Raw genomic sequence first — 27164 nt, 5'->3', positions numbered from 1 at the left:
TGGACTGCCTTCTGTTTTCATAGAAAACCTTATAATACTTGTTATTTCTTTAAACCATGCATATGTATAACTTTTGTCTTTAAAAGAATGTAAGTTTCCTGATGGCAGGGACCATGAGAGTCTTGTTCTATTAAAAACCCCAGTGCTCCCCCTGAAGTAGCTGTTCAAAAAGTATTTGTTGGGGGCTTCCCTGGTGGCGCAGTGGTTGAGAGTCCGCCTGCCGATGCAGGGGACACGGGTTTGTGCCCCGGTCCAGGAAGATCCCACATGCCGTGGGGCGGCTAGGCCCGTGAGCCATGGCGTCCAGAGTCTGTCCTCCGCAACGGGAGAGGCCACAACAGTGAGAGGCCCGCGTACCAGAAAAAAAAAAAAAGTATTTGTTGGGGCTGCCCTGGTGGTGCAGTGGTTGAGAGTCTGCATGCCGATGCAGGGGACGCGGGTTCGTGCCCCGGTCTGGGAGGATCCCATGTGCCGCGGAGCGGCTGGGCCCGTGAGCCATGGCCGATGAGCCTGCGCGTCCGGAGCCTGTGCTCCTCAGCGGGAGAGGCCACAGCAGTGAGAGGCCCGCGTAGCGCAAGAGAAAAAAAAAAAAAGTATTTGTTATTCAAGTAACTGAAGTCACCGTTCTTGAAGCTCTAAATGGCTCCTCATAAGGCACAGCATTAAGATCACAATGCTTGTGATGCCTCCAGGGACTGCAGGCAGGGTCTGGTCCCTGAAACACTCCTCTCCCTGACTCTTCCTCTAGTGCCTCTTTCAGGTGCTCACATGCACATTGTTCCTTCCTGCCTCAGGAAATTTGCACATGCTGTTCCTTCTACCTAAAAAAGCTCTTCGCCACCATCACGTAGTTCTCTCCCGTAAGTCGGTAGACTTCAGCTCAAATGTCACTTCCTCCAGGAGATCCTCCCTGTCTCCCGTCCCCCTCTCTTCACCAGCCTGATGGGGCCACGGTAGGCCTATCCCAGTATCCCCAAGGACCTTGTAGGTTATGTTAAGGCATTTACTCTTCTATCTAGAAGAGAACAGGGAGCCAGCAAAGTGTTGCCAGCCAGGAAAGATAATATCCAATATGCTGGTAGGTCTGGGGTTCAGAGAATTATGAACAGCAGCAAGCAGCTTACTTGGGACACAGATGACCTTTGCTCAACAAACAGTGGCCTCATCCTACCTCCCCAGGATACCTCCAGTAATTCGCTATGGTAGTGTTTTCCAGAATGGGGCATGACTATCACTGGGGGCTCTAGGGATAATTTTATTGGCATATAACTAAATACTTTTCTAAGATTAACATATTTGTTTCAATGGGGATTCAAATATAAAACTTGCATTCTAAACCCATGGGAAAAAAAAAAAAGAATGGAGACAGAGCCATATTTTATCACTAACAGAGCAAAGCAAGAGTGGGCCGTATTTTGGCAAGATGTCTTGTCACAGGTTCCTTTCTAAATGCCACATTTTTCTGCTACTCATGCTAATTTTATTTATTTATTTATTTTAAATTTTATTTATTTTTATTTATCTTTGGCTGCATTGGGTCTTCGCTGCTGCACACGGGCTTTCTCTAGTTGTGGCAAGCAGGGGCTACTCTTCGTTGAGGTGCATGGGCTTCTCATTGCTACAGCTTCTCTTGTTGCAGAGCACGGGCTCCAGGCACGTGGGCTTCAGTAATTGTGACTCGCGGGCTCTAGAGCACAAGCTCAGTAGTTGTGGTGCACAGGCTTAGCTGCTCCACGGCATGTGGGATCTTTCAGGACCAGGGCTTGAACCCGTGTCCCTTGCATTGGCAGGCGGATTCTTAACCACTGCACCACCAGGGAAGCCCTATTCATGCTAATTTTAAAATTAACACAGGTTTACTTACAAGTTCACTGGTCTTTAGTTTTCATTCAATACTTTTTATTAATACATTCGGTAATAAGGCATAAATGAAAATGCAAAATAAATCACTGTTCATGTTTAAAGTTAATTAGTGCACACCACAGAGAAACAAAATTATTTTTGGATGTATTTTGAAATAAAAGGAATTTAAATGTAAATTCAAGCTCATTATTATTCCTATCAGCTGAACCTTGCTGATGTGAAGTAATAAAGTTGCAGTCAAATTTAACTGAAAAATGAACTTCACTTATTAATGGAGGGTTGTGAGTATGAGTTACAGGTTTATTTGACTTGGGGCTCTCTTTTCTTGAATTTAGTAAACTAATTTTTAAAAAGAAACATTTGCTAGAAAAGAGTTAAGTAAATGAAAATTCAATAGGACTGACTGCTGCTAACTAAATATTTATGACATAAATATCTTGAAGGTCTATTAAATACAAGCATCATATCTAATCATAAAGCAGAAAGGGCACTGGGTGAAATTAAAAAATTGAACTAAACACTAACCTTTAAGACAGTGGTCAGCAAACATTTTCCATAAGGGGTCAGGTGGTCATACGTTGTTCGTCACAACTACTTAACTTTGGTACTGTGGCACAAAAGCAATCAGTGCATAAACAAATGAGGACAACTGTGTTCCAATAAAATTTTATTTAGAGACCCTCATATTTGAATTGCATATAATTTTTACATGTCATAAATTATTCTTCTTTTAATTTTTTTCAACCATTAAAAAAATATAAACACCATTCGTAGTTTGAGGGCCATACAAAACAGGGGACAGGCCAAATTTGGTCCTTAGACCATAGCTTACAGGACCCTGCTCTGAGAGTTACAATTTCAAGTAAGAGGCAAAAAATATCCCCTTTGTCAATCAAAATCTTTTTCTTTTCTTCTGCCAAAGGAAGATTCTATGGAAATTTATAGATTTCTGATTTCTACGGAAAAAAGTTTTAGTTAGCCAATCCAGAAAAAGCTTCCTGAATGCTTGCCAGGCACAAAAGACATTGCTAAGCGCTGAGAGGCATGTGAATGGTGTCTGCACAAAGTAAGGAGAGGAGGGAAGGCACTGAGAGGTGAAAGCATGCCATAGACTGGGATGGTCCTTACCATTATGGAGGAGGTAACACCTGTACTGGACTTTGAAGAATGAGTAGGATTTGGATAGAACAAGATTGCAGTAAAAGAAAAATAGAGAGATAAGGACAAAACTTTAGGAAGTAGTCATACAAGGCAGTGAATTAAAAAAAAAGTAGAACCAGAAAAAGGAAAAAACTGCCACTGAAGCCAAGAGAAGAGAACATTTGAAAGAGAAAAGGGCTTAAAACTCTCAATGTGGTTACTGGGAAAAAATTAAAGTAGGTTAAGGCACTAGACAAAAGGGGGCTACTGGTGCCTTTTTACAGTGCGGTTTCAGTGTAATGACAGAGCTGACAGATAGGTTTCATGGAATTAAATGGAATAGTTTGAAAAGGATGTTGGTGGGAGGAATGGCTTTAAAGAGAAATGGACTCTATTTTCTTAAATAAAACAAAACAAAAAACATTCTAGTGAAAGATGCAGCTACCTTATTAGTAGCTTGCTCAATATGAAACATCCTAATCAGGAAGTTGTTCCTTACCTTAAATTCTTATACCCCTTGAAATCAAATGGGCCAAATTTTGTAGTAAGATCAGGAATTAACAGAAGTTACATCTATCCTAAACGCTGGAACAAAACATAGGCAAGACTTCAACAAACTTTTCTGGAAGATGGTTATTAAAAAAAAAAACCACAACCATAACAAATGGTTAGTGTTCTATTCCCCTCCCAAGAGCATGTCTGTCTTCCATCTTCTTTTATTTTTTGTAATTTTTTACAATGATGTAGTTTCAGTCTTTCAGAAAAGTTACAAAAATAGTAAAGAGAATTCCTGGATACCTTTTTCCCTTCTTTCTTTTTTTTTATAACCTACGTTAAGAAAAGCATTCTTTCACTGATTTCCTGTGTTTTGTTCTTTGTAATGTGGATACTGCCAACAAACTCTAGACATTCATTTTAAAAAGTGCTGGGGCCTTTTTAAAGTAGTTTAGTTCATGTCGTCCATGATTCACTCACAAGTTGTAGGAAAGAAAAGTGCAATATAGGCTCACTCAACATAACTGTTTGGAATTCATTTGGCTTCTTAATCTGTAGGTTGATGTCTTTCATCAGCTCTGGCCCATTCTCTCTTTCCTCTCCTTCTGGGACTCCAATTAAATGTATATTAGATCTTCTCACTCTATCCTATATGTCTCTTTTTCTCTCATCTGTAATTTTTACCTTCCCCCTCTGCCCATGCAACATGCTGGATAATTTCTTGTGACAATTTCCACTTCACTACTTCCCTCTGCAGCTCTATCTAATTTGCTAACTTCCTGCTAAACCCCATCCACTGAGCTCTTAAGTTCAGTTATTGCATTTTTACAGTTCTAGCATTTCTACTTGGTTCTTTTCAAAACTGCTACATCACTTTTTCTTTGCAATAGTTCCCAATTACCTGATAAAAAAGTTGTTTTAGCCTAAGTCTGATAATTCTAGTATTTCATGTCTTTATGAGTTCTGGATGTCTGTTTGCTTATGGTGAGTGGTTTCCTCATATGCCTAGTTATCTTTGTGTATTGGCTGTTTTGGGGGCAAAAGTTCCTTGGAAGAATACTTTTAGGCAGAGGGTGATAGAACTTTCTTCCAGAAAGGATTTTTCTTTACTATTGCCAAGTACCTGGGAGCACTACCAGTCCAGAGGCTCTTTCATCCAAGTTCAAGACTCCAAGGTCTGTTTTCTCCTTTTAGAACCCTAACAGTTAATTTTTGCACTGCCTGAGGATCCTCTTTGTCAGATTTTCCCCTCATATTTTCTATCTCTCCACTTTGCCAGAGATTTCCTTAGCTTTATCTTCCAATCCTTAATTAATATATACATATGTGAGTATATATGTTATTTCTATGAACTCTCTTCTCACAGAAGCCTTTTCCACAACATCTTGCTTTTATTTTCCAAGTGAAATTCTCTAGAAAGTTGTACATTTGCTCCTCTAACAAGCTGCCTATTTTACATGATTGTCAAGAATGATGTGATTGCTTCCAATGCTGTGGATAAAAGCTCTTACAAAATATTAGTATGCCCAAGTGAAGTTAATAAATGTCAACAGTGTATAAGCATAAATAGCTTAAATAGAAAGTGACACCTGCTTAGTGATTTTACTTAAATTAAAATTTCAGGAATTCCCTGGCAGTCCAATGGTTGGGACTCGGCACTTTCACTGCTGGGGCCCAGGTTCAATCCCCTGATCAGGGAACTAAGATCCCGCAAGCCATGCAATGCGGCCAAAAAAAAAAAAATTTCAAGTCATAGAAATATCAAGTAGTAAAAATGACACCATAGCTACGGTGGTAATGAGACATAGCAACTTTTTTCTACATTCAATTTGCTGTTATTCATAGTGATATAATAGTGCAATGGAACATTTAGTGATAGATTTTTCAAGGAAAGGCTTTCTGCGAAAGGTGAGTTTTGAAAAAAAAAATTCTAAAGAAGAGCCATGTGACTAAGAAGTAATTTTCAAGAACAGTATGTAACGTGGCTTAATACTGAATTGGATAATAAAAAACACAATATTTTCTTCCTTAGAAATAATATACTTTCTAAATGCTAGTCTTCCTCTGTAGTCATTAATATCTTTTTTTAAAAAATTACTACCGAGTTCTCAATCTAATCTCTCTTCCCTTGAAAAAATAAATTCATCTTTTCAATATTCTTCTAATACTCTGAAACAAGTAATCATTGAAAACAAGCCTCTTCACTAAGAGTATTTAAGAACTTAATTGTGCCTTTGTTACCTTAGGACAAATTGACCACAGAGTTGGCCAGGGAAGGACATGTGAGGCACATTCTGCTTCTTGACCTTGGTAGTAGTTACAGTGTTCACTTTATGATTATTTGTTTAAAAGTACACATATGTTTTATGAACTTTTACCAAAGAGAATAAATAGTATGTATTTTTAAACAGCTTCCTTTATAGAAACTTCTCTAAGTAAAGAAAACTAAATAAAGCTCTCATTTAAATGCATTCATTCTAACTGTCCTTTTAAAGAACTTTAAGAGGCAGCAATGGAGCAAAGCAAAAATGAATGAAATACTTGAGTTACTCTCATTTACATCTTTCAAGAAAAGTCTCAATGTACCTAGCTAGATTTAAAACATATTTTCAGATAAAGTACTATTAAATATTAATATAGTTAAATACTGCCAATTCCCTCTTTCTCTAAATTTAAATATTCTTATATATAAAAAAAAATTCATCTCTTTTTTTACTTGCTTTATATGTTCCAGGATTTTTTTTAGCATCTTTATTGCAGTATAATTGCTTTACAATGTTGTGTTAATTTCTACTGTGTAACAAAGTGAATCAGCTATGCATATACATATATCCCCATATTCCCTCCCTCTTGCGTCTCCCCCCCACCCTCCTTATCCCACCCCTCTAGGTGGTCACAAAGCACCGAGATGATCTCCCAGTGCTATGTGACTGCTTTCCACTAGCTATCTATTTTACATTTGGTAGTGTATATATGTCCATGCCACTCTCTCACTTCGTCCAGCTTACCCTTCCCCCTCCCCGTGTCCTCAAGTCCATTCTCTATGTCTGCGTCTTTATTCCTGTCCTGCCCCTAGGTTCTTCAGAACCTTTTTTTTTTTTTAGATTCCATATATATGTGTTAGCATACAGTATTTGTTTTTCTCTTTCTGACTTACTTCACTCTGTATGACAGACTCTAGGTCCATCCACCTCACTACAAATAACTCAATTTCACTTCTTTTTATGGCTGAGTAATATTCCATTGTATATATGTGCCACATCTTCTTTATCCATTCATCTGTTGATGGACACTTAGGCTGCTTCCATGTCCTGACTATTGTAAATAGAGCTGCAATGAACATTGTGGTACATGACTCTTTTTGAATTATGGTTTTCTCAGGGTATATGCCCAGTAGTGGGATTGCTGGGTCGTATGGTAGTTCTATTTCTAGTTTTTTAAGGAACCTCCATACTGCTCTCCATAGTGGCTGTATAAATTTACATTCCCACCAACAGTGCAAGAGGGTTCCCTTTTCTCCACACCCTCTCCAGCATTTATTGTTTGTAGATTTTTTGATGATGGCCATTCTGACTGGTGTGAGGTGATACCTCATTGTAGTTTTGACTTGCATTTCTCTAATGATTAGTGATGTTGAGCATCCTTTCATGTGTTTGTTGGCAATCTGTATATCTTCTTTGGAGAAATGTCTATTTAGGTCTTCTGCCCATCTTTGGATTGGATTGTTTGTTTTTTTGATATTGAGCTGTAAGAGCTGCTTATAAATTTTGGAGATTAATCCTTTGTCAGTTGGTTCATTTGCAAATATTTTCTCCCATTCTGAGGGTTGTCTTTTTGTCTTGTTTATGGTTTCCTTTGCTGTGCAAAAGCTTTTAAGTTTCATTATGTCCCATTTGTTTATTTTTGTTTTTATTTCCATTTCTCTAGGAGTTGGGTCAAAAAGGATCTTGCTGTTATTTATGTCAAAGAGCGTTCTTCCTACGTTTTCCTCTAAGAGTTTTATAGTTTCTGGCCTTACATTTAGGTCTTTAATCCATTTTGAGTTTATTTTTATGTATGGTGTTAGGGAGTGTTCTAATTTCATTCTTCTACATGAAGCTGTCCAGTCTTCCCAGCATCACTTTGTTCCAGGACTTTTAAGTATCTAAAGAAATGGCACTTTCACAGTGTCCTTTGATTTTGGACCCATAGTACTGTCTATTCCTTCCCAAATATATTATTGTGCCTTTATTTATACCAAATCATCTCTGGTGAGTACAACCTAGGGCTCTAATGTCTCCTCTTCACTTTGCAGTTAGAAGCTATGCTTTTAAACAGTTACTACTGGACCCCTATTCAATCTGCTGAGAGCACAGTCTTGGAATACTGATTCGATTGCATAAGACCATTTCATTAAGTCCCCCAAACAGACTGCCATTAAGACCACTTCTCTCTCCAGAAACTGGCAGTTAATGACCATTCTACTTTTAGCTAGCGAGGGAGCAGTTATTTCCTGCATTACATCTTTAGATCAGCATGATTTCTCCATTTACAAGTTTATCACTGCATTATAGACAAACAAACTACATCTTTGCTCCTATCTGTTAGATGAGAAATGGAAACCCTCTGACAGGACACTATCCTATTAATTTGGCCTAGGTCTTCTTCACTTGTATATCCTCCTTTCAGAGCTATCTGTCAGTCTTCCATAAAAAAATGTTACTACTAAATACATTCCTTTTCTGGTTTGAAAAACACGCGGAATGATTCTTTAGTTGTCAGTTCTTCTTTCAAAGTCTTTCTTAGGGTAAGAAAATTCTTATTTTAACTAGGGATAACCAGATACTAGTCTATAATAGCTGCAACAACTCTCAAAAGAGCTATACAAAAGAAAAATGTGGCTTCTACCTCCAAGAGTCGGAGTTTTTTTTTTCTTATTAAGGCATCCGAAACACATAATACTACACCAAGCCAAAAGGACCAATTCTCTTCATGGAGTAGAATAGCAATTGGCTGTTACTCATTAAATTCTTACAGCAATGAGCAATGACTTGCATTCTCGTTTTGTTTCTCTTTGAATAGCAGATGAAGTTGATTTTTTTCCAAGGCTGCTTCCCATCACCAGCATTCCTGATCCTTGACCTATGTAGCTGTTAATATGCTGTACACATATGCAGTTAACCTTTCTGTTTATTCCAAGTCAGTTCCTACCTTGTTAATGAAGTGATTTTTTTCCCTTTCTAAACATAATAATTATATCTGGTACAAAAACTATGTATAATCCATCAGTTAAAAAAATTTTTTTTTTGCAAGGGATTCAGGGGCCATGGGTTCTAATGTTCTAGTTGAGAAAGACTTGTCTTGTAATTCCAAAAAGTGGGCTGCTATAGCTACTTCATAAATACAGTTATTACTGCTTGTGTGTTTGGGGGGCTAGTTGTTGGATGCCACATTTTATCTTTATTCTCAAAGAAAAGTTAATTCCTTTGATTAAATGTAAGTGAAAGATTATATTTTGTGGAACTAATGATTAAAAAGTAATATACTGGGGGGACTTCCCTGGTGGCACAGTGGTTAAGAATCTACCTGCCAATGCAGGGGACACGGGTTTGAGCCCTGGTCTGGGAAGATCCCACATGCTGCAGAGCAACTAAGCCTGTGTGCCACGACTACTGAGGCTGTGCTCTAGAGCCCACGTGTCACAACTACTGAAGCCCACACGCCTAGAGCCCGTGCTGCACAAAAAGAGAGGCCGCTGCAATGAGAAGCCCATGCACCACAATGAAACCCAATGCAGCCAAAAATAAATAAATAAGTTTACAAAAAAAAGTAATATATTGGAAATTCTATCAAAAGATACTTTTTTACAACTACCTGTGCTCAAAGGTACTTCCCCTCCATTTCATAATTTGTCCCCATCATTTTATATGGTAATTACCTATTAACCAGCTGTATCTCTCAAAGACAGGAAGCTCGTGGAAGGTAAGGACTGTATCATAATGACTTTTATCTATAGGGCACATAGTCTGACAGATGGTATACAGTCAATAAGTATTTCTGTTGGTGTTAGTATTATATTCAACTCAAAAGTCTAATTCTTAATTAGCCAGTTTTAGACTAACTGGCACACCCATTGCCTCAACATTTATGTCTAGTCAGATATTTTCACAATTCAGATAGGCCCAGTTTCAATCTACTGATTTCTACCTAAACACTGAGCATCTTTATGGAAAAGAGTAGAGACATTGCTAACTTGTGAGCTTTGGATCTTTTTGTTCTGATTCAGACTCTGCTACTATCTAGCGTTAACCTTTGGCAAAACATTTTAACCATATTGGATCTCACACCCTTAGAGAGTAAAATGAGGAACTGGATTAAATAGTTTCCAAGTACCTAGCTGGGCCCAGCTCTAAAATTCCAATTAGGCCTTAACAGTAAGGGTACAACTACTATAGCAAGCTTTTGTCAACACTAGAGGGAGCTACAGCCGTGTCATCACTGGGGTGGGTTAGGAAGATTTCCAAGCCAAGCATCTTTAAATGGAAAACTGACTTTCCAGAATGAGAGAAATTAAATATTCAATGAGAGATCCATACTGTTCATACAGCAACTTCTCAGGCTCCCTGCTGTTACCTCCCTCTTACAGATGTTAAAGCACCTCACACTCCACTTGCATCAACATACCTTTTGGGCTTTAATTCTAATTTCAAAGGAACCAAGTTGGCTTGAGTCATTCCAACAGATTTCTTTCCCCATCCGCCTAGTTTTTTTCTTAATCAAATTAACAATAACAAAAAAGTAAAGTAATTAATGCTATTATTTAAAAAGCCCCAGGAAATGAGCTAGAGGAGGAGAAAGATTCATACAATGAAGCTGTGGCCTGGGAAAATAAGTAAACTGCAACTGAATTCATAAGCAGCTTGACACTCAAACCAAATCTACAATAGCTACTTTGAAGACAAGAAAATTACTCAAAGAGAGAAAAGGTATCAAGTAAAAGAAGGAATCCACAAAGCCCTGCAAAGCCCCTTCCCCACAAGGCAGGAATGCCTGCCTAAGTGAATGCTGTCATTGCTCTGTTGGGCTCGCAGTGAGGAGCTTGCAGCTGCTGAAGAGTGATGTCATTAATTATACGCAATGAGGTCATATTAGGCATTGGGCAACAAAACTGTCAAGTGATAAGATAAGGGAATGGAGGAAGGAAGGAAGGAAAAAGAAAAAACATTTTTAAAGCTAGAGCTTATTCTGAAGTTATTATATACATACTCTCCCTCCCAGCTCCAAAAAACACCCATGGCCTTGAAAATGTATGACCTACATCATTATAGAACAAGTAAAATGAAGAATCAAAAACCTCTCTTTTGATATCAACTTATGTTTCTCTCTGCACAGAGGCACAATGGTATGTTAACCTGATAGAGAGAGCATAAACTGTGGATGTTACAGAACGTGGTCTGTGGTAGAAAGATAAATGCAATCCTAAAGAACCCCTTTTATTTGAATTTCATAGGTTAATTTAACGCTCAGAAGCAAATCCTCAACAGTCAGAAATGGACCACCGAGCTTTTAGTACATGGGCTGTTCCTGAGTAAAAATAGATTATACAGGAACTTTGGAGAGCGACTTTGTGGGTGAAGAGAAAAATCTACTAGAACAAGACAAACTATTCTTTTTCACTTAAAAAAATGCACACTCAGTCCTCCAGAGGTAAAATACAGAGCAAGACTCACAAGGTTAAAATCAACTTATTCCTATGGATCCAAATAGTCACTATACTTGTTTCTTAAATCATCAGTTTCAAGTACTCTAAGAGATACCAACAGCCTTTTAACAAGTCAAAAAAGATTTCTCTTTTAGGACAATGAAAAACAATTTTAACAGTCCTTTCAATCAATAATCCTCATGGGAAATATGAGAAAAATATACTTTACTGTTAAAAGGAGAACCACTTATTGTCCTCCCTTATTTTAGGACACATGCCAAAGGTTTCCAATTCACTCTGCTTCATACTGACCTTCAAAATGTTCCGGCCATCAAATGATTCTCTTTCCTTGAAGACATATTTGCTATCTGTTGTGTAGAGGTTGTACCTGCCTTCAGCTGTAAATATTCCAAAGACAATGTTAGAAGAGAAGCTTGGGTTATGTATCTGTTTTCTCTTGGACTTCTACAGGGACAACTAGCAAGATCTTCATGTACTACCTGGAAAGTGACATAATATGGAGGGAAATACATCAGGCTATGAGTCAAGAGACCCAGCATCTAGTCTCAGCTCTGTCATCAACTGATATATATTTATTCATTGAACACTGTCCAAGTACTCACTGTATATAAACTACATAACTAACCATATTCTTAGGCAGTTTATGTCTCCTCTATGGACCTCAGTTCCTCATTTACAAAGTTAGAGGTTAAGACAAGGTGATTTCCAAAGGTTCCTTGTAGTCTAAAACCCCAAGATTTTATATAAGCTGCATGCATTTCTAAATACATAAAAATATACAGAAGTTCACACATTAACTAGTCAAAAATGCTGGCAACTATGCTTTGGGTTGATTTAAGGACTCTCCCCCCAATGAGAAAAACCTCTTCAGTTGCAGTCAAAGGTATCCTGACATTCTACACAGAAATTTGCAAATCTATGACCTTAGCCTCATCAAAGCTGTATTCTAACTCCTCGCATTAATTTAGCTTGCTTATCCCAAAAGATGTCCTTCAAATGCAGCAGAAAAAAGGATATCAAAGGAAAGGGATAACTGGCAAGTAAAAGCAAAACAATGTATTCTATAGCCTTTTCAAGAGAAAAACACAAGACAGAGAAGAATCCAGAGTATATAAAATTCAAAGCATCTTCAAAAATTATTTATCAGAATATTTTCTGAAATATCAACCCTTTCCTGCCCATCAACAGACACTCAAAAATATTTGTGGGCTTCCCTGGTGGCGCAGTGGTTGAGAGTCCGCCTGCCGATGCAGGGGACGCAGGTTCGTGCCCCGGTCCGGGAAGATCCCACATGCCGCGGGGCGGCTGGGCCCGTGAGCCATGGCCGCTGAGCCTGCGCGTCCGGAGCCCGTGCTCCGCAACGGGAGAGGCCACAGCAGTGAGAGGCCCGCGTACCGCAAAAGAAAAAAAAAAATTTGTATTTCTACTTCCGAGTATATTCTTTTATTGTATGGAGATTCTTTTATTGTATGGAGCTTCTTTTATTGTATGGAGATTACTACGTCAGAACTGATAAAATACATCCAAAGTGCTAACTCCATGAACATAATATATTTTAGCTAGCCCACTGGAATTATACCTGGGTACCTACAGGACAATTTTTCCAATGAGAACTATTCTCTTAATCCAAGATCCCAATCCCATGCATATTTCACAACTTAAAAATAGGTTCCTTGTTAAAAGGAGATGTGAAAATTTAAAGTAAATTCATACTAAGTAAATGTCAATAAAAAAGCAGTAATGAAATCTGAAGATTAAAATGTTTAATGACAGGTGCAAAATCTGTAAGTAGCACTAGCCATAAGGGGAATGTAAATCAAAGTCACAATGAGATACCACTTCACACCCCAAATGATGGCAATAATAAAAAAGTAATAACAAGTGCAGATAAAGATGTAGAGAAATTGAGACCCTCATATACTGTCGTCCCCCCTTATTCATGGTCTTGCTTTCCATGGTTTCAGTTACCCATGGTCAACCGAGGTCCAAAAATATTAAATAGAAAATTCCAGAAATAAACAATTCCTAAGTTTTGAATTGTGCACCATTCTGAGTAGCGTGATCTGTCCCACCCAGAAAGTGTCATCCCTTTGTCCAGCGTATCCCACCCTCTCTGTTATCCGACTGACTGTCAAGGTATTGCAGTGCTTGTAATCAAGTCACCCTTATTTTACTTAATAATGGCCCCAAAGGCAAGAATAACGATGCCAGCAATTCGGATATGCCAAAGAAAAGCCATAAAGCGCTTCCTTTAAGTGAAATGGTGAAAGTTCTTGACTTAATAAGGAAAGAAAAAGATCATATGCTGAGGTTTGCTAATATCTACATTAAGAACAAATCTTCTATCCGTGAAATTAGGAAGAAGGAAAAAGAGATTCATACTAGTTTTGCTGTCACACCTCAAAAACTGCAAAAGTTACAGTCACAGTGCATGGTAAGTGCTTAGTGAAAATGGAAAAGGCACTACATTTGTACAATAAAAAATTCTGAGAGAGACAGACAGCACTCACATACTTTTAATTACAGTATATCGTTTAATTCTTCTATTTTATTATTAGTTGTTAATCTCTTACTGCACCTAATTTATAAATTAAACTTTATCATAGGTATGTATGCATAGGAAAAATACAGAATGTGGTATGTAGTTTCAGGCATCCACTGGGGATCTTGGAACGTATCTCCCGCGGATAAGGGGGAACTACTGTACTGCTTGTGGGAATGTAAAATGGTGCAGCCACTCTGGAAAACAGTTTGGCAGTTCCTCAGAAAGTTAAACATACTGATATCATGATGCAGCAATTTCACACTTAAGTATATACCTAATAGAAATGAAAACATACGCCCACACAAAAACACATACATAAATGTTCACAGCAGCATTATTCATAATAGCCAAAAAGTGGAAACAACAGAAATGTCCATCAGTTGATGAATGGATAAATAAAATGTGTTATGTCCATACAATGGATTATTATTTGGTAATAAAAAGGAATGACATTTGATACATGTTATAACATGGATGAACCTTATAAACATTATGCTAAGTGAAAGAAGTCAGTCACAGAAGATCACACATTGCATGATTCTATTTATATGAAATATGCAAAAAAGGCAAATTCATTGGACAAAAATTAGACTGGTGGTGCCTAAGGACTGAAGAGTAAGGGGAAAACGGGGAGTCACTGCCAATAACTATGGAGTTTCTTTTTGGGGTGATGAAAATGTTCTAAAATTTACTGTGGTAATGGTTACATTACTCACTATACTTTAAATAGGTGAATTATATGGTATATGAATTACATCTCACTAAAGCTGTTATATTTAAAATATATGTCAACAGGAAAGGATAACTAGACTGTGAACACAGAACATTTTCTTTCGTGAAGCTCTGGTGCCAACTGAATATACATCTGGATCCACACAATTTATAAGACACAGATTCCTATATAATTCAACTCTTTTATGTTAAGAGGTTAGTTAATAATGGGGTATGGTATAGTTGTAAGAGTTCTGAACTAAGATTTAAGGACTAGGACAGATGCAGAATGTATTACTGATAGTATCACATGTCTAATAAAATACTGCACTGTCCAAAACAGTAGCCACTAGCCACATGTGATTATTTAAATTTCTTTTGTTTTTGGCCATGCCATGCTGCATACAGTATCTTAGTTCCCTGACCAGGGATCGAACCTGTGCCCCCTGCATTGTGAGCTCGAAGTCTTAACCACTGGACCTCCAGGGAAGTACTTATTTAAATTTAAATTAATTAAAAGTTCACTTTCTCAGTCTCACTAGCCAGCCATCTTCAAGTACTCAATAACCACATGTGGATAGTGGCTACCATATTGAATTTCACAGATATGGAATATTTCTATCATCATAGAAAGTCCTACTGGATGGTGCTAGATACAATGTAACTTCTGAACCAATGAATTAGAGCAGCAGTCCCCAACCTCTTTGGCACCAGGGACTGGTTTCATGGAAGACAATTTTTCCACAGACCAGGGTGGAGGGAATGGTTCAGGCAGTAATGAGACCAATGGGGAGCGGCAGATGAAGCTTCCCTTGCTTGCCCGCCACTCACCTCCTGCTTTGCGCCCTGGGGGTTGGGGACCCCTGAATTAGAGTGTACCTTATTTTTAATTAATTAATTAATTAACTTGGCTGTGCCGGGTCTTAGTTGCAGCACACAGGATCTTAGTTGCGGCATACATGAAGGATCTAGTTCCCTGACCAGGGATCGAACCCGGGCCCCCTGCATTGAGCACAGAGTCTTAACTGCTGGACCACCAGGGAAGTCCCTAGAGTGTACATTAGAGTTCTGAACCTCTGTCTTTACATGATGATGTTAAAATGTACACCACCTCAGGGGATCTAACAATGTTTTCCAAGATTAAAACTGACTGTCCGGGGCTCCCCTGGTGGCGCAGTGGTTAAGAATCCACCTGCCAATGCAGGGGACACGGGTTCAAGTTCTGGTCCGGGAAGACCCCACATGCTGTGGAGCAACTAAGCCCGTGTGCCACAACCACTGAGCCCGCGTGCCACGACTACTGAAGCCCATGTGCCTAGAGCCCGTGCACTGCAACGAAGAGTAGCCTCCGCTCGGCACAACTAGAGAAAGCCTGCGCGCAGCAACAAAGACCCAATGCAGCCAAAAATAAATTAATTAAGATAAATAAATTTTTAAAACTGTCCAGAACAAAATAAATACCACAAACTCCTTTAAATGTTCCCATTAGATAACTTACATTATAATTTATATCAAATATTCCATAAAAAAATTTTTTTCTGGAATTCCAAATGGTCTTCTGCAACACCACTATCCAAATGAAAGAAATATATTCCATCAGAACAAGAATAAGTAGAGAGCTTTGGATTCTACTAACTACCCAGAGTCCATAGGCTTTGACTGAGTCATTTGAATGTTTTTTGATCTCAGTGCTCTGAAAGGTAAAACACTGATTTATTTAGAAAAGTCTTAAAGAAAATACAATGTAGCATCATAAAACAGTTAACACTAGAACTAAGAATTGGATTAGCTACATATCTCTTAGTCCAACAATGGCGCTAACCAAACCAAACAACTTACAGTTGAGTTCTCTGGTATATATCTGAAGAAATTAAAAGATGTACTTTGGTAAAAAGGGACACAAAAACTGTCCTAAACTATAAATCTATAAATAGTTCATGGGTTCTGATGGAGTCCTGATGTAGTCCTCTTCCAACGTAGACTTTCTAAAACCAAGGTCAGGGTCCTAACAAATATAATAAAACCTGAATATGGAGTTTTGGTGCTGGTATATTTTAAACAACAGGTCTTTGAAGAAGAAGCTGCACATAACTTGAATTTGTATCTCCTGATCAGATAGATGCTGAATGTGTGCTAGACAGCTTTGACTTGGTGGGTGAGGATGGGAAGAAAAATAATCCTTATTAAAATGTAGATTATTATCGCAAATAAAGGGTTAAAACAGGCATTTTTATATGAAGGTTTAGATTCATGAGGGAAAAAAACATTAACACAAGGTTTTTCAACCTTGGTGCTACTGACATTTGGGGCTGAATAATTCTTTGTTATGAGGGGTTGTCCTGTGCATTGTAGAGGGTTAAGCAGAACCCCTGACCTCTACCCATTAGATGCCAGTAGCAACTCACTCCCAGCCCCCTAACTGTGACAACCAAAAATGTCTTCAGACAATCCAAATGTCCTCTGGGGGTAAAACTGTCTCTAGTTGAGAATCACTGCTCTAACATTTACCTTTACTAGTTAATCTTCTTTCTTGTTTTATAAAAAAAAGAAAAAGCTGCCATGTATTTCATGGGACATACCTACACTAAAACAATTATTCATTTTCCACCTGAAATTTACTTGGGCATCCTGTATGTTTATTTGCTATATCTGGCAACCCTATGTGCGACAGAAATAAAAGATTTGGAATGCTACAGTCCCATGCTAGATATGTCCCTGCCCCCTTCCACTGGGCTCATCAAAACAAGCTAATGGATCTAAAACAGAAGATGTAGCAGAGATTTTTTTTTTTTTTTTGGCAGTACGCGGACCTCTCACTGTTGTGGCCTCTCCCTCTCCCGCAGCCTCAGAGGCCATGGCGCACGGGCCTAGCCGCTACGCGGCATGTGGGATCTTCCCGGACCGGGGCACGAACTCGTGTCCCCTGCATCGGCAGGCGGACTCTCAACCACTGCGCCACCAGGGAAGCCCAGCAGAGATTCTTTGATAGCCCATTCTCTTCAAACCCCAGGGACATCATTAGGCCTTGTTGATCACAAACTGTGCTGTGGTTCTATGAAGCACTTACCATTGGGGTCTTTCCTGAATAGAGTATTCATGACTGTAGCATGGAGTTTCACACTATTCCACTCTTTCACTATTAGTCCAGATGCCTGAAAACGTTCCAGTACTCGATCAACCAATTCCTGCAGCCTGGAGAAATTGAAGAAAGAAGTACAGAAATCTCAGTAAACTCCTGAACCCTGATTACTAATTCACATTTATGAAGCATCTACTCTGAGCCAGTCACCGTACAAGGCCCTCAAAAGAAGAGGAAGTAAATAAGGCTGCAGTCCCCACCATCATGAAGCACAAAGCTTTGTGTGAACAAGACACCTGGAAACAACTGCACAGCATCATGGTGAGTGTAAGGGAGTGATCAACTATACTTGGAGGGGCCAGGTTTTCACAGGAGGTTTAAGCATGGCTTTGAAGGAAGATGGAAGTTTATGATCTTGGAAATCTTACACAAGAAGCCAGGCTCAGCAGAGAGCTGTCTAAAAGAAGGTGCTTTATTGGTTCATCCAGTCACAGAACCAAAAGCTACTGTGGTTGATGTGTTTCTGCCAGGATCAAATGAGGTCTGGCATGACTCTCAGACATTTGCTCACTGGGAAGGAGCAGGCACTGTGAAAATCCCAGCAGCCCTGGCCACTACATCAGTGTTCACTAAGGCAGAAGTGTAGTACCAATGAAGATAACTATAGGAAAATCCACAGGCCACATAACTGATGTCTCCAAATGGACTCCAGCTGGCTCTAAGCACTAACGGTTCTGCAGCGGGTGAGTTCTATCTTGATGATGGCTGTTCATTCCAATACCTCCACCAGAAACAATTCTTGCACAGGAAGTTTTCACTCTGTTCAGGTGTTTTGATCAACAGCTTAAAGAACTCTCTTTAACATTTCTTGTAAGGCTGGTCTAGTGGCAATGAACTCCTTCAGTTTTTGTTTGTCTGAAAAACTCTTTATCTCCCCTTCAATTCTGAAGAACTTTGCCAGTTGCGCCACTGAGAGGGGGTCATTATCCCATCGAGGATGTGGTGGAGCAGATCTTGGCCCTAGGCCTCAGAAAGCAGCCATCTTCTGTGACCACTCACTCATCTGATGGTGAAATTCAGCCTGTGGCTTTTACATAGTGTGACCAGATGTCCAACCTGAGCCTGAAGTTCTCACTGAACATGGGTGCTGATGTGGAGGTCTGCATCAAATGACAGAGCAGTGCACCTGATGAGCGCAGGAAGCAGCCTGTTCCTTTCAACCTTTCCCTTGGCTTTTTTTGAGATTTGTGCTGCATGCTATTTGACTTCCCCACCTCAAAATCTTTCATTCGTTGCCAGTGTACTAATGAACAATAGATTTCACATTTTTTAAGATTTTACATTTTAGATGTACATACTAGTAATACTCTTTGTGCCACATACCATTTCTTTTCCCAGATGCAAGTGGCCCTGAGATATCTGCAGAGTTTGTGAATCTTCCACTGCTTCTTGGGCCATGGCTTGCGGTAAAACACTGTAGCCCAGTGAGCAGCTTCTCCTTGAGCAGCGCTGGATGGGTCTGTTTTATGTGAGATGTGTGCCAAACCCACCTTGCGTGGCCCATTTGTGGGAGTTTTCCTGAGGCCACAGGGCAGTCTCTCTGGTTGCAGCAGCTGAGTTGCTCAATGCCTGTCTCCACACGGATAGAGCAGCCTCTGGTACCCCTACCCCCCAGTTATCTTTCACCCATTTAGACATGGGCAAAACAACCCTTTTCCGCTTGCACTCATACGCTGCAGCAAGAGGGAGTTATCTTCCCCTAGAGATTGAGTGAGAAGCACAAAGGATTCTTTTCCCTTTCATGTTTTTCAGGCTCCAAAGTTCCAAATTAATCTTCTTATAATTCTAACTTCTCTATCTTAATTGTTTTTATTTTGTCTACTAACCAAAGAATATTTAAACATGAGTAAGCTATAATTGTTTTATTTTTTGGCCACATGGCATGTGGGATCTTCATTCCCTGACCAGGGATCGATCCCGTGCCCCCTGTAGTAGAAGCATGGAGTCTTCACCACTGGACCACCAGGGAAGTAGCAAGTAAGCTATAATTAATCATAATAAAATAAATACCCATACCCTCACCATTGACCTCCAGAAACAACACAGGGCTGGGACTAAAATGATCAGACCATGGGAAGCCATGGAAATCTTTTAAAAGGGAATGATGTGGTCAGCTACCCATTTGTGAAGCTGACTGTGTGGCACAGTGGAAAATGCTTTAGAAGGGGAAAGAGACCAGCGGTACTGAGGTCAGTTATGTGGTACTAAAAGTACTAATAGTAGAAATAATAACAAACACGATGTGTCACACACTATTCTAAGCACTTTGTATCTGTTAAATCATTTAATCCTCACGATAAATTATTATCCCTACCTTACCAATGAGGAAACTGAGGCACAGAGAAGTTATAAAACTTGACTAAAGTCACACAACTAATAAGTGATAGATCCAAAATGAGAACCCATGAAGTCTGGCTTCAGAGGACAAATTTTAAGGACCATGCTATAAAGTAGAAAGGGATGAAGATCTAAACTATGACAGGGGCAGTGAGAACCGAGACAAGGGAATGGATTCAAAAGAGCTTGTGAGAGAGAAGTTGGGGCCCTCAGATACGACAGTGTTATAGCAGAGGAAGCAGCTGAGAGCTACTCCCACGAGTTCACCTTAAATGAGCAGATGGGTCACTGACCAAGATGGGGAGTGGTGGAGAGGGTTAATAGTGTGTATACTTTTTCATGTGTGGCACCAGATTTCAAGTGCGACATGTCCAGGAGACAGATGGAAATAACAAGCCTGAAGCTCAAGAGAAAAATCTGGGCAAAAGACACAGATCTGGGAGTTATCAGTGCAAAAAAAGTAGTTAAAAGCATGGGACAGATGCAGTCACAGGGTGAGGGGAAATCAGAGCAAGCAAGAAGAGAGCTAAGGACGGAGCCTTTATGGGACACTCGTATGTAAGGGGCAGAGAAGGAACCAGTAAGGACAATCGATAAGGATGAGGAACAAGAAAAGGAAGACTTCAGGAAGGCTGAAAAGAGAATTACAAGGGGTGCGAAAAGAGGAATAATCAGTATAGTACAATGCTATAAAAAGTAAAGTACGAAAAGGAGCAAAAAATGCTTACTTATTTCTTACAATCAGAACATTATTAGAGGTCTTTGCCAGAGCAGTTTCGCTGGCACACTGGCGAAGGGAAGCCTTATTGAAGAGGACAAGGGAGAGGCCAGACAGACGGGAAGGGGATACACGCACATAAACTCAAGAAACTTGCAAAGAAGGGAAGAAACTAACTGCCTCGGTAATTAGGTATAGAATTGAAGGCAGGTTGTTTGTGTTTATTTTCAATGAAGAGAAAGAGTTGAAAATGCTTACTGGCAACAAGAAACTATCCAGCAGAGAAGGAAGATGAAACCTTAGGAAACAGAGGGGATCAACAGAACAAGATCTCAAAGGAGACAGGAAGGGCTGGTGTGGGAATGGAAATCATACAAAAGATGAGCAGAACACGTCCCTGCTCTTGAGCAGCTTACATTCTGGTGGAAGGAGACAGATAGCAAACAAATATACATATACGACATCAGGTGGTGCTAAGCACCATGAAGGAAACAAAATGGAAGAGAGGGAGGAGAAAGGGATTGAGAGTAAGTGTACTATTTTAGACATGGTGATCAGGTAAGGCTTCCCTGATAAAGTGACACTTGAGCAGAGACCTAAGGGAATGGCATTCCAGAGAAAGGGAACAGCAAATACAGTCATCTGAGGCAGCCTGCTTGTGGCATGACGGAGGAACAGTAAGAAGCCAGTGTATGGAATGAAACTGTGGGGAGAGTTGATGAGGTGGGAGAGGAGGGAGGACCAGGTCACAGGGGCTTACATAAGGTTCTTAGGCCCCTGTAATAACTTTGTCTTCTACTGAGTGAGGTGGTGAGCTTCTGGAGAGTTTTCAGCAGAAGAATGACACGATCCAACTGACATTTTAAAAGGAAAACTCTGGCTGCCGTGTGGAGGACACACAGTGGTAGAGGCAAGAACGGAAGCAGGAAGGCAGCTGAGAGGCTGTCGCAACACCCAAGCTGGTGGGCATGGCAGCAGTGGAGGTGGTGAGGAGGGCGGTGGCTTTGCTAATATACTGCAGTCAGGAGTTGAAAGTGATTCTAAAAGAATTTTTGTCCTGAACAACTGAAAGAGTGAATATCAAAGAATACACCGCACTCCAGGTTCATGAAAAATTCTGTGGAGAGGGAAGGGCAGCAATGAAGTGGAGGCAGGCTGAAGCCAGATTGTGAAGCCTCCTGTGTGTCAGGCAGGGCTGTAGTCTTATTTGGTAGACCTAAGAAAGCAAGACGGGGTTGTAAGAAGCAAGATATGCAGGGGAAAACTAAAGGCTTGGAAGCCAGTTAAGAGAGATGCTGTGCTTCCTTGCATAGTTATCTTAACTTTTTTTCTGATTACAAAAATAATACATGTTTGTTATAGAAAAAATGGAAAATGCAGAAAACGACAAAAAGGAAAACAACCTTACCATCCATAGATAAGCACTTAATTTTGGGTTAAATAATTTTTAAGTCTTTTACTACAGATAGATAAACATCAATTTTAAAGACAGAATATTGGGCTTCCCTTGTGGTGCAGTGGTTGAGAGTCCACCTGCAGATGCAGGGGACACGGGTTCATGCCCCGGTCCGGTAAGATCCCATATGCTGTGGAGTGGCTGGGCCCGTGAGCCACGGCCGCTGAGCCTGCGCGTCCGGGGCCTGTGCTCCGCAACGGGAGAGGCCACAACAGTGAGAGGCCCGCGTACCGCAAAAAAAAAAAAAAAAAAAAAAAAAAAAAAGACAATATTTTTGTATAACCTGCTTATTTCACTTAATATACCCTGAATATTTTCCCATGACATAAAATATTTTTCTCAAGTATTTAAACCAGCAATGAGAAGGGCTAACCAATAAGATACTAGTAAGGATGGAGAAAGAGGACTGATTCAAGAAAATGACTTTGTTCCTACATTCCTAAGGGGAAAATAAAATACATTCACAATGCACGTAACTCTGATTTTGCAGTTTAACTTACTTAATTGTGCATGTGGATCTCCAAGCCAAGACCTACATTATTGGGTCTAAAGTTTCTGATTAACACCATCTCATAAAGTTTAAAATATTTTAAAATATTACAACATAGGTCTAAACATAACCAAGCACTGCAAAATGCACCTCAATTTCAAATCACAATAGAATGATGCCTCTCTCCTATTAAAGAAAAAGAAGTGCAGACTTCCCTGGTGGCGCAGTGGTTAAGAATCCGCCTGCCAATGCAGGGGACACAGGTTCGATCCCTCGTCCGGGAAGATCCCACATGCTGCAGAGCAACTAAGCCCGTGAGCCACAACTACTGAGCCTGCACTCTAGAGCCCATGAGCCACAACTACTGAAGCCCGTGCACCTAGAGCCCATGCTCTGCAACAAGAGAAGCCACGGCAATGAGAAGCCCACGCACCACAACAAAGAGTGGCCCCTGCTCGCTGCAACTAGAGAAAGCCCGCACACAGCAACAAAGACCCAACACAGCCAAAAATAAATAAATAAAAGTAAGAAAAAGAAGTGGACAGGGAGCTCAGCTGTAGAGAAACAGGGAGCATGTAATACTAGAGGAAGGAAATTAAATTGACTAAATGAAAGAGTCCAGTTTCCAGCTTTGTCTTTCTGGCAAATTAAGATTTCTCCCTCAGAACTCTGAAGAGATTAAAGTCCTTTAAAATGTTCTAGTCTAACCTGCTCACTTTACACAAGAGGAAACGAAGCACAGACAGGCTGAGTTGCTCAGTCAGGGCAGAGGGATGGGAATCTAAGTCTCCTGGCAGCCAGTTCTGCTCTGCTATCAATTTATTGTGCACTTCCACGAAGCCAGCTCTTCATGTTATTCACCACCTTACCCTGGCACCCAAGTTAATACCTAATTGACATATCATCAGTGCTCAATGAATAGCTGTTGCAGGTATGTATGCATGAATTCATAAATGACAAATCTTTGGGGTTCTATTAAGACAACTTAAGGGTGCTTAGAAACAATCACTAAATTTCAGGCTGCTGTCATGGATACTACATTTGACAATATGTCAGTATATTTCTAACATTATAGTCTTTGAATTCTTACTTCACTGATCCTTCCCTGGTTGACTATGAATGAGTCACAAAGCTTCTCTATACCTTTGCATCCTCTTAAGTGAATTAAAAATAATATAGGGTTGCTATGAGAAAAATAATAAATTACTCTTAAGCAGCTTTATCATTTAGATAGTGCTTTGTGTTTGAAAACAGAAGCCAATTATTAATGCCTTGAATCTGAGCTCTTAGTTTAAAGGCCTGTACGTGCTACAAAGCTCAAGCATTCCAGAGCCATCTTTATGGATGTGGAGTTGTACTGCAGAATGATCACTGACTCCCTAGAAAGTGCAAATTCCAGATTTTTCTTTGTTTTTTTTTCCCCAAATTTAATTCAGCTCTATCCAATTAACATTTCTTGAGTTCTTACTGTATACAGGCACCATGCTAGTCACTAAAAGAATTAAAAACTAAGCAAACACAGCTCTTGTCATTAAGGAGCTTACAATCTATTAAAATAACTATAAAGAGGACTTTGGTAATGACACAAGCAATACAAGGTGCTTTGGTAATTTAAATGTGGAAGACGTTACAGCTGGGTTGAGACCAGAATAGGTTACCAGGAGGATGGGCTTAGGACAGGAAGCTAACTGTACTCAATTCATCTTTGTAAATCAGCTGAAAAAATAAATGACTTAAGTAAACAAACATTCACTGAACATCGACTATGAGTTATGAATTATAAAAGCCACTGGATATACAATGCTGAATAAGACACTCCCTGCCCCCAAGAATCTTAAAGTCTACTTGAGAAAAAAGAAGGAAAGATAGCAAGAAGGAATAACAGCACTTGGACAAAAAGAGATGAGGAGTAACATGAAAGAAATTTTAGTCACAAGAAACAACATTAACAAAGACACAAAGGATCATCAAGCAGTGAAGCGGGCTAGGGCTTGGGGCAAGTCCAAGATAAGTAGAAGATCAAGTTGAAATATTAAGTTGGTTTCATCCTGGAAGATACTGACTGCTAGACTGAGGAATATGAACTAATTCAAAGGATGATGTGAAAAGATGGGAGATTTTTAAGCAAGGGGAAGTCCTACTGTATATAAGCTATGGCTTAGAAAGGCTGATGTAGTAGTAGATCATAGGATCTATAGACACTGACATAAAAGTAATGTCTAGGTTATGTTTTATGAAAAGAACAAACTATAGAACAATATGAATAATGTGATCCAGTTTGTATAAAACAATATGCACGGACAGTGACTCTCAGCAGTATTTGCTCTGCTTACAATCTATTGGGGAGGAACACAGGGAGAGTCAGAGCAGGGGGAAAGGGAGCCATTTAATTTTCACTTTACCCATCTGGAAGGCTTTAATTTTATGAGAGAAAACAATATATAAAGAAGAAGCTCAGCTATGAAAGGAAGATGGCTAACTGGAAGATGGTACAGTGATGTTGAGCTGCACAGTTGTAGACTCTAACTACATCTCTCTCATCTTCCTTTCACCAAACTTCTCAAGAGTGGTCCGTCTCCAATTATTCTTAATCTCCTTTTTTTGCCCCACTATGAGCATAGGCTTTACAGTCAAACACAGCTAGGTCAAACCATAATTCTACCACTTACATGTACATACTGATTACTACTGACCTTCATGTGACAAAGTATATCAACTGTATCTGAACAACTGTAACATGTGCCTGCTTTACGAACATTGTTTTTATTTTTTTTTTTTTTGCGGTATGCGGGCCTCTCACTGTCGTGGCCTCTCCCGTTGCGGAGCCCAGGCTCTGGATGCGCAGGCTCAGCGGCCATGGCTCACGGGCCCAGCCGCTCCGCGGCATGTGGGATCTTCCCGGACCGGGGCACGAACCTGCGTCCCCTGCATCGTCAGGCGGACTCTCAACCACTGCGCCACCAGGGAAGCCCTGTTTTTATTTTTAAAAAATCTTACAGATAAGCTAAAAGAAAAAAATTACTTATTATCCAAAAATAACCACTGATAAGATGATTATATATTCAGACTAACTGGTTTGTTTCTCTCTTGCTCTCTCTTCCCACTTTTGAGGGGAAAAAAGTAAATGTATATTTACAAATTGTTCTGTAATCTGTTTTTATCACATAATACTCTATAGTAAATAAGACAAACCCCCTGCCTCCAAGAATCTTAGAGTCTATTTGAGAAAAAGAAGGATAACAAGAAGGAAAGACAGCATTTGGACACAAAAAAGTTATTTCACTTTTGTTCTTTAAAGATTTTTTTTTTCTGGGTAAACAATTCCAGCTTGACAGTTATTTTCTCTAGAAAACAGTCCGCTGTCTTTTGGCTTCTGTTGTTGATATTGAGAAGTCCACTGTCTGGATAACTGTCAATCCTTTGTAGGTGACTTCTTTTAAATTCTTTATCTTCAGTGTTCTGCACTTCCATCCTGATTTATCTTGATATGGATTTCTTTTTATTTATTCTGCTTGTATTTATTCTTTTTTCTCTTATCTTTGCTACTGCCTCAATCCAAGCCCCTCTAATCTCTTCACATGGACATCTCATGTGACCCGACCTCTCCTTCATTATGTCTCATCCATATGTGGAATTTGCTAGTCTTTTTCCTGCCACAGGGCTTTTGCTCTGAATTTTTTTTTGCCTAGAATTTCCCACCACCCTTTTGCCTGAAAAATCCCACCCCTCCAGACCTCAATTCAGTTTCAATTCCTCCAAGAGGCTTTCCTTACTCTGCCCTCCCACAGTCTAAACTGCCATATTTTCTGTCTTTAAAAGAGCACCATTTTCCCCCTGCTTCACCTTTATCACACTTTGCAATGATATATTTACGTGTTGTTAACATCTGTTTTCTCCATTAGTCTGTAAATTACATGGGGGCAATAACTGTGTCTGGCTTTACTGACCATTCTTGCTTTTTTTTCCTTTGGCCCTGCGGAGAGGCATGTGGAATCTTAGTTCCCCAACCAGGGATCGAACCCAAGCCCCCTGCAGTAGAAGCGCAGAGTCTTAACCACTGGACCACCAGGGAAGTCCCTTTACTGACCATTCTATATTCACAGCTAGCACAGTGTCTGGCACACAGTGGGCATTTAATAAAGTTTTGTTGAATAAACAAATGACCAATGAAAATCAACATTCCTTTTACATGGCATATAACACTGCCTCTAGATCTGTACTTAGTATTTATTCCCTTTTCCTAGCATGCTACTCCCTCAGCCTGCAATCTCCTTATTCAGTAAAGAAACCTGCTTTCTGAAGCCTTCCTTTACAAAATCTGCCCACACATGGGCAGAGTTTTGCTGCTCATTTATGTACCACTAGAATCTCAATCACAGTCCTCAACCTAGTGTATTCTAGTTACCAACATCTGCCTCCTCCATAAGAAAGAAGCCCTAGGGTCTACTGCATCTCACATCCTGGACATTTGAAAAATGCCTGAGGGAAAAGGGGACTGGAAATGCCCTGCAAGGTGGAATAATTGATGGTGTCAGGTCTTTGAGGAGATAAGAAGGAATGGGGTCCCA

General features: G+C 39.8%; 1 protein-coding gene across 3 annotated transcripts in view; it reads right to left on the bottom strand.

Annotated features, from left to right (window-relative positions):
• The window catches only part of ASCC1 (activating signal cointegrator 1 complex subunit 1), a 92007-nt gene that overhangs the window by 15499 nt on the left and 49344 nt on the right, over positions 1–27164 (bottom strand). For all 3 annotated transcript variants that reach the window (XM_065893845.1, XM_065893844.1, XM_065893846.1), the window contains 2 exons: positions 17524–17648; positions 11492–11577 (listed from right to left, as the gene is read on the bottom strand). In XM_065893845.1, coding sequence (XP_065749917.1) covers positions 11492–11577; positions 17524–17648 — 211 coding nt within the window. The remainder of the gene's footprint in view (positions 1–11491; positions 11578–17523; positions 17649–27164) is intronic.

This window comes from Phocoena phocoena, chromosome 16, assembly GCF_963924675.1.
Source record: "Phocoena phocoena chromosome 16, mPhoPho1.1, whole genome shotgun sequence".
NCBI classification, from domain to species: Eukaryota; Metazoa; Chordata; class Mammalia; order Artiodactyla; family Phocoenidae; genus Phocoena; species Phocoena phocoena.
Note: the sequence above shows the minus strand (reverse complement) of the source record. Positions and strands in the feature narration are given on the sequence as shown.